We start from the raw sequence: 11,706 nt of genomic DNA, 5'->3' as shown, positions 1-11,706 counted from the left end.
TTACGTGGCACTTTACCACTATGCTTGCCAAAACTTTATTTGTCCGAAATACCATTTGCCTGTGTCGTTTGTAAAGAGTCCGTCTTAAAACTAAGGGAGCAGTCTCATGATAACGGGGCAGCCTAGCGACATGTCTCCCATTTTTTTTTTACATTTTTATGCCGCTGACTTAAAGCCGCTCATATAAAAAATGTGCAACTTCTAACTCGATACACAAAACGCGCGCTAAAGATACGCATACAAAAGTGTTTTAATCAGAAAATAAGCGTTTATCTGAGTATTGCATCTAGCACGTGCTCTGTGTATGAGTTCACATCATTGTCTTGTAAAAAAAATATAAAAACAATAATCTTTAACAATATAACATCACATTATCACCATTGGAGCCGTGAGATCGTCGGTCGTTAAAAGTCGAGAGTTCCGGTTTATGTCACGTGATTTACGCGGATGGTTTCTCCTCCTGTACAGCGGTGCCCGATGATGCCACAGATCCAGACTCATCTGCAGATGGCTGACAGGCGAGGGCGGGGAAGCGCGCGTACAGGGCTGCCCGGTACTTAGGATGGCTGAAATAAAATTATTTACAACAAAGACATAGGATTTGAGTAGATAATACTTTTATAATATATTTACTTGTACCATCGAAGAATTTGATGCATAATATGGCAGATGGCGGATCTAAGTCATTTAATCGGTTACATGTCAATTCAATCTTATCGTGATCTGTTGGTTGAGTTTTTAACGCGACCAAATTACTATCTGCTTATGAATCAACTTCTCTGATGACTGATAGTATATTTCAAGATACGAGCTAACATAGGGTACTTAAATGATTTTTATTACCTTATACCATATACAATTGGATTGTAGATGGCGTTGGCCTTGGCAAAGACGGAGCCCCAAATGGTGGCCAGTGGGCTGATCAGCTCGGTCTTGAAGATGCCAGCGAAGTTGATGATCAAGTAAGGTGTCCACGCCATGAACCAGAGTGAGATGGTCATCAATGCAACCTTAAATTCAAATATTGTAAGTTTAGTTTTAGGACTGTTAAAATGCGAATAAGGCATGATTGATTACATTACAGCGTTTTACGATTCCGAGGAACAAAATGAGGACAATAAATGGCCGAGTAGGTACTCAATCCCTTACCTACTGTAAATTACATTTCACTATACTTTGATTTTTTTTACCTTAGCTAGTTTGCATTCGGCGCTTGTGTTCGCTTGGTCAGATGATCGTAGAGAGGCAACGTTCATTTTCTTAGCCTGTTCCCTCATTGCCTTTTCGTGAGCCGATACTGCCTGTAGAATGAAAGGAGGAAAAAATTCTATACCTTTTCTTTCACCACTTTAATTTAATACTTAAACACTAACTTACTTACCTGAATGATAAACCAGTAGGAATAGATGATGAGGAACAGCGGCATGAAGTAGCAAGCGAAGGAGTAGAGGATGATATAGCTGCGGTGGACCCAGGACTTGTCCAAGTAGTCTGTGCCGCAGACGCACATATTTCCCTCCGGCGCATACCTTTGAAACAGAATTTTTGTAAAAGATGTTAACGTTATTGTAGGTCGTCTAGTTTTTAAGGTAGTAAATATCGAAGCGTGTCATAATGTTAGCTTTTTGATTGCATTTTGACTTAAAAATGTAATCGATGTACTACTTAGTACTTACTTGCCCCACCCGAAGAGTGGAGTGATGGTCCAGGCCAGCGAGAACAGCCAGATACCAAGGATTCGCAGCAGAGCGCCGCCGTTTGTTAGTGGTTTGGCGGCGATGCCTTTTACGATGACGTTGTAGCGGTCAAACGCAATCATGGTCATCGACCAGATGGAAACGCATCCGAATAATGAGCCACAGCATGCGTAGATATCGCATGCCAGAGGACCTACAAAAATGGATAATATAATAATATGATGTTAGCTGTGGCCTGTGACTTGAAAAATTCTGCTGCTAAACTAAAGATATTGCAATTGTTTTTTTACATGAACCAGAAGATGAGACAAACTTAACATGAGGAAACTCACCGAAAATCCACGTTTCATAATATGTGTTCACTACCACAGGTGGAGACATAGTAGTGATGATTAAAAAGTCAGACAACGCTAAATTGACGATGAACAGATTCGACGGTGTTTTGAGAGTCTAGAAAAATATTAAAAATGAGAAGTCACGAAAACTGTAGTGACGTAAATTATTAGAAGAAAGATTTTTCAGAACGTACCTTTGTTGTCGTAAAAATGTAGATCACCATTCCGTTGCCTGTCGATGCAATTATAAGGATGACTGAGGTGATGAAAGCCAAAATTGCGTGCCATAGTGGGTTCATAGGAGGGAACTGATACCTTTAAAATAAAACCTGCTGATAAGCCAGTGCTCTCAGAAAATATTGGTTTGGTACTTGTTCCTTTCAATTGATTATTACTTACCAATGTGGGTCGATTCTGTGGAGCATTTCTGGCAACACCTTGTCAACAACGGTTTCGTTGTTGAATAAGGCCGAGGCCTGGGGTCCCCATGACTGCAAGGCAGCAACACCCGGCGCTGGATCCAGGTTCATAATCGTCATTTTGATATTGTCAGCTTAAACCTAAAAAATCAAATAAGTTATACTCGATGGCAGTTATTTTTTGGAATTTGAAACAAAAATATAACCGGGATTTCAGATATAAGTGGATACGGGTTTGATAAAAACTCCAATTATACTCCTAGGACTCACTAAAAAGGGAAACAAGGAAGTAGGTCGCCTCGAGATGGTTAATACCAAAAATACTGAAGAAAATCGCTTCACGAACTACTCCAGTCTTTGGTCGTGTACAACCGATCTCCGGCGAAAGCCGAGGCGGTCAGAAGCTACTCGGGCTTCGACTAACTGGGCCACGTCTTATATACAAGTAGAAGGAAGGATTAGAAGTATCGTAATACAGAAATCGATATTCATAATTAAATATAGGTAATATGGTGAATACTGCCTTCTTGTTACTTCATGATAATGAAGGGGCCGAATTCTAAATTTCGTGTACCTAACGTTTACTAAACTTCAAACAAACTAAATGCAGTAGAGTGTAGAGTTGTAGACCAAATGTTAGGTTTATTTTCGTTACGGAATTTCTTGATTTGGCCGCCGCGCTCTAATCTCGCGATAAAAGCTATGCAAAAGCTTAAGAAATTCTATATTATATGTAGGAAACATTATGATTTAATGTGATTTTAAACGTATAATTATCTAATAGTTGATCAATCTACGCTAGGATTAGGATACTAGTCGAAGCCTGGCATTTATTTTGTTAAGTTTTTAATAGATTACACCGCCGACAAGTCAAAAATTTAAGGAAATTTCCTGTATTTTTTGTATCCTTACTTCTATAATTAGCTGCTTGCTGTATACCTACTTTAAACTGAAGAGTTTGATGTTAATTTTCTTTGTTTGAACGCGCTAATTTTAGAAAAACTATTGACTCGAACTGAAAAACTTTTGTGTTGGATAGTCCATTTTTCGAGGAAAGCTTTAAACTTTATAACATCACAGAGCGATCCTTGCTTCCTTAAAGGAGTGAATATCAGAGGAAAAAATCCAACTCAAAAATACTGTTCCAATTCGAACCAGCAGTTTCTGAGATTGGCACGTTCAAACAAAATATGATCTCTTCAGCTTTATAATGTAAGTATAGATGTATAGTGATTGGTGAATGCTGTGACTGTGATAATATAGACGAGTCACGACTCACTATCCTCAAGAATCTCATCTTTATATTGGGCTCCTAATTAGTACCAACGTCTGCTAAATTGCTAATGTTATGACGTGAGGATGACATATTTATTGTGTTATCTATATATATAAAAATGGATTTTCAATTGTGTTAGTAACGCTAAAACTCGAAAACGGCTGAACGGATTGGGCTAATTTTAGTCTTAAAATATTCGTAGAAGTCCAGGTAAGGTTTTAAAGTGACACGAAGTTCACCGGGACAGCTAGTTTTATATGAAAATAGGTATTAAATTTATGTATTAAAACTACCTCCCTGTGAATATAGTTAAGTCTCTTAATATGTTTATGACGCCACTAAGTAGATATAGCATTAGAATACAAATATCCTAACAAGATTATGAACGCTCATATTTGTTTTCCTTAAGAGAAATGCTTTACTAAATTCTTACATATTTTAATACGATGTACTGTTTTGTTATACCGCGATTTTGTTCATGTACATTTGGTCAACGGTCATGTTAAATCTGCCAGATTCCAAATGTGGTTAGTTGTCTTGAGGTTATTTAATATTTATGCAAAAGAGTACTTTTAACCATTACCAAATGACTTTACTTATAAACGTTAAGTTTATGCTTAAAGCATAAACTTAACGTATGCATAATAATGTAGCACTTTGAAGCGCCATCTAGCGTCAACCGTTGGAACCACTCGGGAAACAAAGACAACGTGAATCCCCCTACTGGATACTAGATGGCGTTAGGTGCGTGAGTACAAATGGGAATTTTGTAGAAACATTCCACACTTGTATACGCGAATCGCATACTTTCTAGAAAGGAACTTTCTGGAACTCTTCTCGGCCCATATAAATAGGTAGACGAGCCAATCAATCAGTTCACTTTGAGCTATCCTAGTGGTGACTTGGAAGTGAAAAACAAGTGATCAAGAGTGATACCAATGAATCCTACGACTTGGTTCCGACCTAGAACAGTGATAGGGCTTTGTGTTTTGGACCTAGTACTTTGTGTTAGACCTAGTTCTAGTGAATAAAGTCTTCGAGAGAGTCAGCAGCACTTTCTCTCCAAATCCTTCGTAACAACTGGTGTCAAAAATGGGATTTGGAGATGCCATTGACTCCGAGAGAGGACTTCAAGGGGAGTGTCAGGACAAGGGCGCAACGGACTGCGGAGGCCACACCCACTGGGGATCAATCTCCGCCCACTGTGGGACAAGTCCCGCCGACTGGCCACGCCTCGCACACTGACCACGCCCCCAGTTCCACCCACTTTGGATGATACCGCGCCCATTGGCTACGCCCACCGGGCCCGCCCACTGACCACACCCTTCAGGTCCCCACCCACTTTGGGCGTGGCCACATCCACTGGAGCCGCCTGCTCAAGCCCCGTCCACTGGCTCCACCCATCGCCCCGCCTCGCTCGTAGCTGCTACAGCCTTTCAAATGGCAGAAAGCTTAATTGAATTAATTCATGCTTTGCAAGAGTTACAAGACCGCAAGCTCGGCGCTTTGCAGGAGTCGCAAGACCGCAAGCTCGGCGCTTTGCAAGAGTCACAAGAGCAACAAAAGGACTTTTATTTAACTTGCTCTGTATCTATGTAAGTATGTATGTTATGGTGGAATTTTGGAACTTAATTTTAAGGTAGATATTTCATTGCGAGGGAGACTCTTCCAAAGTGGTAAAATGTGTGTCCCCCCCCCCCTCTAACTTCTAAAGTAGTACATAATAATTCTAAAAAAAATATATGATGTACATTACTATAAAAACTACCAACGAAAATTGGTTTGAACGAGATCTAGCAGGTAGTTTTTTATACGTCAATATTAATGGTAAATGGTAAACCTTAACTTTTCTTTCATTAAATCAACTGAAATATAAAATAAATCAAAAACCTTTTAATTTCATAGAAATAAACCTTGTAGCTGCTACGAAACCCCTCATGGGCGAGTCCAACTCGCACTTGGCTGGTTTTTACTATTTGGGTAAGGAAGGGGAAAATTTATCTCTTTTTAAAAGCTTTTATTTAACTTGCTCTGTATCTATGTAAGTATGTATGTTATGGTGGAATTTTGGAACTCAATTTTAAGGTAGATATTTCATTGCGAGGGGAGACTCTTCCAAAGTGGTAAAATGTGTTCCCCCCCCTCTAACTTCTAAAGTAGGGACATGATAATTCTAAAAAAAATATATGATGTACCTACATTACTATAAAAACTACCAACGAAAATTGGTTTGAACGAGATCTAGCAGGTAGTTTTTTATACGTCAATATAAATGGTAAGTGGTAAACCTTAACTTTTCTTTCATTAAATCAAATGAAATATAAAATAAATCAAAAACCTTTTCATTTCATAGAACTAAAACTTATAGCTGCTACGAAACCCTTCATGGGCGAGTCCAACTCGCACTTGGCTGGTTTTTACTATTTGGGTAAGGAAGGGGAAAATTTATCTCTTTTTAAAAGCTTTTATTTAACTTGCTCTGTATGTATGTAAGTATGTATGTTACGGTGGAATTTTGGAACTCAATTTTAAGGTAGATATATTCATTTTCTTTTTTTATCGCATTTTGCTGACGCGGACGAAGTCGCGGGCAACAGCTAGTGTTACATAAAATATAATTATCGAGTCACAAAATATCCCAAAGCGAACATTATCATTCCTCTGTTTCATGTCTGTTTCGAAAATCGATTAATTAGAATCGAGAATATCTACAACACTATTTGCTTCATTTGACTGTACCTAAAATCGATTGTTTTATTTCCATTGCGCGCTCAATAGCGGACAAACAGAACGGGCTCTATAATTTTCTAACTAAAGCGGCAATGTATTATGAATCATGCGGTACACACGCAGTTACGTAGATTTCATGGTAAAAACTACAACCACCCACGATTAACATTAAATAATTGATTTCAAAATAAAGGACACATGATTTAATAATAAAATTACTTACCGATGAAAAGAAACGTATCCACTATATAGACCAACGTTTCTAGTCGAATTTCCACAGCCCAATACGGCACAATTAGACATTTTTAGAATTTCGATTGACGTCCGATTCCGATAACGGTGGAGCGCAGAATAAGAACAGACTTTCGAAATTCTGACATTGTACAACGTTTGGGAACGCGATGGCACGCGAAGTACATACACATGGCAGCTCTAATTATATCCATTTCTGTGATACGACGGCACTACTTCTTGGAATGTTTATCGTCAGCAATACCAGACTGTTGCTTCTGCCAACGGATGGACTGAACAATGCCTGACCCAACGAATACTATACTCACAAGGAGGCCTGACCGCTCTCACTGTTGCGCTCAGAGGGCAAGCTTTGTCGGTTTTAGAAGCACGTATTATAGGAAATCCTATTTCCAAGAGCTGGCAGCAAATTTTGGGTAGGTATTTGAGGCAAGCAGAAAGTTTGTCTTATACTTACCTCTCCTTTGTATGCAAAACCGTGGAAATCGGTTCGTGCGTTCTGGAGTTATAGCGTCAGGAAGGAAAACCCGACTTATTTTTATATAATATTAGATGACTATAATATAGACTTTGGACCCGTATTATTAGAGAAGCGATGCTACACACTTTTTATTTTCCCGCCTTTTACTTGACACTGGTAATGATTAAATACTAAATAGTTATAGATATATAATTGGGAAAAAATGTGTTGGAGTTTTGTCGGGAATGTGAAAGAGTGATGTTGTGTTTTTGTATTATTTTCCTAAAATTGTATAATGGGGTTTTTAATGTGTAATATTGGTAGGATATTAACCATTAGATATTCGTTATCGTGCACAATAATTAGTGTAGGAAAGTCATGCAATATCCAGAAACCGGTTTTTTTCCCTCCAAAACTCCATCGAAAGTTACGGTAAAGCGTCTACCACTTTACTGAATCGACCGACTTGACTCTTTGACTGTATTAGACTTTTTTACTTCGACTTTGACTAGACTTTTGACCTGAGTACGATGTAAAGAAACAACGCTGAAAATTGTATGCAACAATACTGTTTACCCGCCATTTATAATACTTGACACTGGCCATGGCTCTATAGTCGAAGTGCCTTAATAAGAAAAAAAATGTGTTTGTCATGATTGTCAATGTCATTTGTATTATCATTTGTCATTGACATGCCTATGGACTATGGAGTCAAAGAGAATATAATCACTACGGTATGGAGTAGGTAAATTTAAAATTGTAAACAAGCAATTTTTAATAGTTTCTTATTTGTTTTGTACTTATTTATTTTATTTTTAAATATCGCTTACTATTTTAAATTCATAAGAAACTAAAATGGATTCTGAAGATATTCAGTTAAGTGACGAGGAAGAAGAGGTAACTGCTGAGGCGGTATTGAAAGTTCTTCAAAACGCATGGCAAAACGAACGTTTGGCTCCAGAAATTCTTCCTCATCGAAACGACATGATCGAATGTATGCTAGGACAGATTCAGCACATGGAACGTAATATTAATAAGCTTCCTAAGACAGATTTCCGAGCGCTAGTTCATAAAATGGAATTAAGTAGGATAAAGTATATCATCTGCAATTATTTGAAGACCAGGTTAGATAAAATAGAGAAGTTTTGTATTTCCATAGTAAACGATGAAAGACATCGTATAGAAAATGGGACGAGCTACCTAACAGAAGCAGAATATAGGTATGCACAGGACTATTTGCAGAATATTGAGTCCCACATGAAAGTTAGTGTGTTGAATCATATTCCTGGGAACATGCAGACTTTCGAACCTAATAGAATGGCTGTGCACCCTAATCTACAGTCTCACGTGTTTCTTAAAGCCATAAATACTGTCAATGGTATAGTCTTAGAGAATTTATTGGAAGATCAGGATGAAGAAATTGATTTAGAAGGTATTTATATTTTATTGATAACAAAACAACATTTAGTAAAGCTTACATATTATGAGTCACACATACATTCATATGGATGAGTTCAAATAGAAGAAAACTTAAATACTTTCCTTTGTATACTTTAATTATAATAAAACTCTTTTTAAATGACCTTTATTCCTTGATAAATATAATCACAAAACCATTTTTGTTTATAGAGGGATCACAGCACATACTACAATACAGGCCAATTGCTGATTTAGTGAAGAATGGAAGTGTGCAGCTTATTTAAAATCAACCTGTGATTGTGTTGCCTTGTAAGTTGTAAGTCTGTTACATTTAAATTAATTTATTGCAACTTTTTTTTTAATACAAAACAGTTCAAGGGCTGGACACCTGGACAAACCTGTAATATTTAATAAGTTTTTGACTTCTTTTGTAATTATTAAATATAATCATGGTGGAGCCTATTGCTATAAAGTTTTAGGAAATTTAATGTTCAAATGTTATCTCATTGCTTTCTATCAAAAATTAAATTAAAAATTTAAAATATAATTTAAAGTTTTTACTTCTTATATTCTGACTTGTTCTGAATTCTGGGCAGAAAGTGAGTATTTGTATATTCCACGTAATAATAAAATAAAAATTTACAGGAAATCTTTTATTAAGTAGATAAAAATTATTATCACAAAATAACTGGTTTCATAAGTGCAACCTTAAGAGTAAATATAAATGCTTAAACAAGAGCTAAGCCGCTATCCATATCACAACACATATTCAACACCTTGTTTCAAAGAACATTTATTAATGCTAAGTACTCACATGCGATTTTGCTCAATAGTTTTACTCCAAATCGAGTAATAATTACTGTGTGGACCGCAAAACTGACAGCTCAAAGGCTCGCATCAGCCGGCTTGATGGAATTAAATGTATCGATTTAGAATAAAACTATCGAGCAATGCTGAATGTGTGGACGAAATCCCGAGCCGCGTGTCTTGCTCGACGTTATTGCTCGATCAAGCAAAACTGTATGTGAGTACTTAGCCTAAAACATATTTTACAATAAAGGCCATACTATGATTACAAGTATAAACTACCTATTTAAATATAAATATTAAAATTTAAGATATTAAATTAGTTTGTAGAATATTAGAAAAGCTTTAAATTTTTTAAGAATTTTAAATCCTTGGTTTTATACTTTGAACACTAGGAAGTTCAATTTTTATAATATCTAACCCTTTTCAAATGTATTTTAGAATAATGTTTATTATTGTAATTCTGTGTTTTTGGTATTCCGCCACCATCTGCCTCCACTGAGATCTAGTCTTTGTTAGATCAGGGAAAGAAAACAAGTTCAAATTGCCTCTTCCTAATTATATGTGGACACAATGGACATGCTATAATTATAATGGTTTGATCTTGTTCCATATGATGGAAAGCTGATTAGACAAGAAAAAACATTGTATAGCACATACATACAGTAACTTTTCTATTAGTAACATATAGTTTTAATAAAGTACTGGCCACAACACTTTATATTCAAGTTTAAAAATAAACTATATTATAATTTAAAATTTAATATGCTAGTTACTTGTACATCAAGTATTTTATGCTTAAAGAAGGAGGAGCATATCATACCCAGCTCATTATTTTGAAAGTGGATGGTACGGTATTAAATCCCAAACCTTTAAAAATATAATAAGTATAAAATATCAAATAAAAAATGCAAATATGCAGCACCAAATATTTAATATTAAGAACTCTATGTTTTATGATATAACATTTTTCAGAAAATAGTTTTAATTATTATTTTTGCTACAAGTAGAAAAGCTAATAATTTTGATAGGAAACTAAGGAAAATTTCTTACCGTTTACAATATTATGGGTTCAAAAAAACAACCTGTGTCGGGACAGCTAGTTATAATTATTTATTGTAAGTATAATTATTGTAGGTATAACACATATGAGGCACTTACTTTAAACATTCAACATGTTTTAACAATTTTATATTACAGTATTCCATCATTTTATGTTTAATGGAATCACTTAAATAATATTATGTTACTTAAAAGTAATTATTTATATTTTAGAATATTATAACAAGTAAAATTTGTGTAAGTAATGAAACACGAGCAAGGGCAAGGTTGACAGTCTCATAAGTCATAAGTAATATTAATTTAAGTTCTCTTAAGTACTTAATGCACCTAAGTACATTTTGAATGTGCAAAAAAATCTGTAAATGTTATTTTTCGAAAACTAGGTAACTATGTAGTTTTGGTATGAAAATATACCTTAAGTATCCTTTCTAATATGGGTAACTAATACGAGTATACAAAAGCTAGCTTTTTGCCTTTGACATACTTACCCTAAAATACCTATCACACAACATTATCGCATCGCGAAGCAGTTTTTTTAAATATTAAGTATATGAAAATTTTCAGTATGTTCTAAGTACTATGTTTGCTGTTGGTCGTCTGCGTCGACGTATTTGATGTGTTCTAAGTACGCCTTGTGGGCGGTCTCCCGGAGGCTCTGCTCGGAGGCGTGACCCAGCTGTTGCACCATGCGCGTGAAGTGTCCCGTTTCGTTCTGCAGCAGGTCGTGGGGGTGACCGCACTCGACAATACGACCAGCTTCCATTACCTGGGAAATTGTATTGTTAGTAAACGAGAAAATAGTGGGTTTGTTAAGGGCTGAGACGTCGGGTTTGTCAGGTACTTTATTCTACAAGGTGTAAGTTGTAAAAAAACTAAGTTATAGTACTTTCGGGTGTGTATGTGTCCTGTATAGAGTTCATTGTGAAAGTATCACCGCTGAAACAGCAATTTTATTTTTTGCTCTTTTTTTATGGGCCAGCGCGCCATCGTCATATATTTTCTCATACAAAAGTAAAAAAAAGTTACACTTTCAGCTCTCCTAATTTTACAGTCAATTCTATGTACCTATACAGGGGACTCATACACACCCGAAAGTATTATCACTTAGTTTTGTTGTAACAAAAGTCAAAACTAAGTGATAATACTTTCGGGTGTGTAACTACAGGGTACCCTGTGTAGTCTATACGGATAAAGAAAAATAATCGGCCAAGTGCGAGTCGGGCTCGCGCACGAAGGGTTCCGTATCGTT

At 36.3% G+C, this 11,706-nt stretch overlaps 3 protein-coding genes across 5 annotated transcripts in view; 1 reads left to right on the top strand and 2 right to left on the bottom strand.

Annotated features, from left to right (window-relative positions):
- LOC121730012 (opsin-1-like) lies at positions 1-2,892 on the bottom strand. Of its 3 annotated transcripts, none has more exons than XM_042118817.1 (9): positions 2,801-2,892; positions 2,432-2,592; positions 2,227-2,347; positions 2,030-2,147; positions 1,677-1,890; positions 1,382-1,529; positions 1,191-1,301; positions 844-1,010; positions 1-566 (listed from the first exon to the last, which is right to left on the bottom strand). In XM_042118817.1, exons 2-9 carry the CDS (start codon positions 2,569-2,571, stop codon positions 440-442), a joined length of 1,146 nt encoding a protein of 381 aa, XP_041974751.1. In that variant the 5' UTR covers positions 2,572-2,592; positions 2,801-2,892; the 3' UTR covers positions 1-439. The 3 variants fall into 3 exon arrangements, with proteins under 3 accessions (XP_041974751.1, XP_041974748.1, XP_041974749.1); XM_042118814.1 differs by having other exon boundaries at positions 2,722-2,874; XM_042118815.1 differs by having other exon boundaries at positions 2,767-2,874.
- Positions 2,893-7,943: 5,051 nt separating this feature from the next.
- Positions 7,944-9,119, top strand: LOC121729364 (DNA replication complex GINS protein SLD5). Its single transcript, XM_042117844.1, has 2 exons — positions 7,944-8,601; positions 8,799-9,119. Exons 1-2 carry the CDS (start codon positions 8,025-8,027, stop codon positions 8,870-8,872), a joined length of 651 nt encoding a protein of 216 aa, XP_041973778.1. The 5' UTR covers positions 7,944-8,024; the 3' UTR covers positions 8,873-9,119.
- An 820-nt stretch (positions 9,120-9,939) lies between these two features.
- LOC121729273 (ATP-binding cassette sub-family C member 4-like) overlaps positions 9,940-11,706 on the bottom strand; it is a 52,323-nt gene continuing 50,556 nt past the window's right edge. The window contains exon 24 of the mRNA XM_042117737.1: positions 9,940-11,223. Within this exon, the coding sequence (XP_041973671.1) occupies positions 11,035-11,223 (189 nt within the window). The 3' untranslated portion in view covers positions 9,940-11,034. The remainder of the gene's footprint in view (positions 11,224-11,706) is intronic.

Source organism: Aricia agestis, chromosome 8 (assembly GCF_905147365.1).
Source record: "Aricia agestis chromosome 8, ilAriAges1.1, whole genome shotgun sequence".
In the NCBI taxonomy this organism is placed as follows: domain Eukaryota; kingdom Metazoa; phylum Arthropoda; class Insecta; order Lepidoptera; family Lycaenidae; genus Aricia; species Aricia agestis.
Note: the sequence above shows the minus strand (reverse complement) of the source record. Positions and strands in the feature narration are given on the sequence as shown.

Coding starts and splice junctions, on each gene's coding strand:
- LOC121729364 (XM_042117844.1), top strand. CDS start 8,025: ATGGATTCTGAAGATATTCAGTTAAGTGACGAGGAAGAAGAGGTAACT. Junction 8,602..8,798: donor TGAAGAAATTGATTTAGAAG/GTATTTATATTT, acceptor TTTTGTTTATAG/AGGGATCACAGCACATACTA.
- LOC121730012 (XM_042118817.1), bottom strand. CDS start 2,571: ATGACGATTATGAACCTGGATCCAGCGCCGGGTGTTGCTGCCTTGCAG. Junction 2,148..2,226: donor ACATTTTTACGACAACAAAG/GTACGTTCTGAA, acceptor ATATTTTTCTAG/ACTCTCAAAACACCGTCGAA. Junction 1,530..1,676: donor CCACTCTTCGGGTGGGGCAA/GTAAGTACTAAG, acceptor TCTGTTTCAAAG/GTATGCGCCGGAGGGAAATA.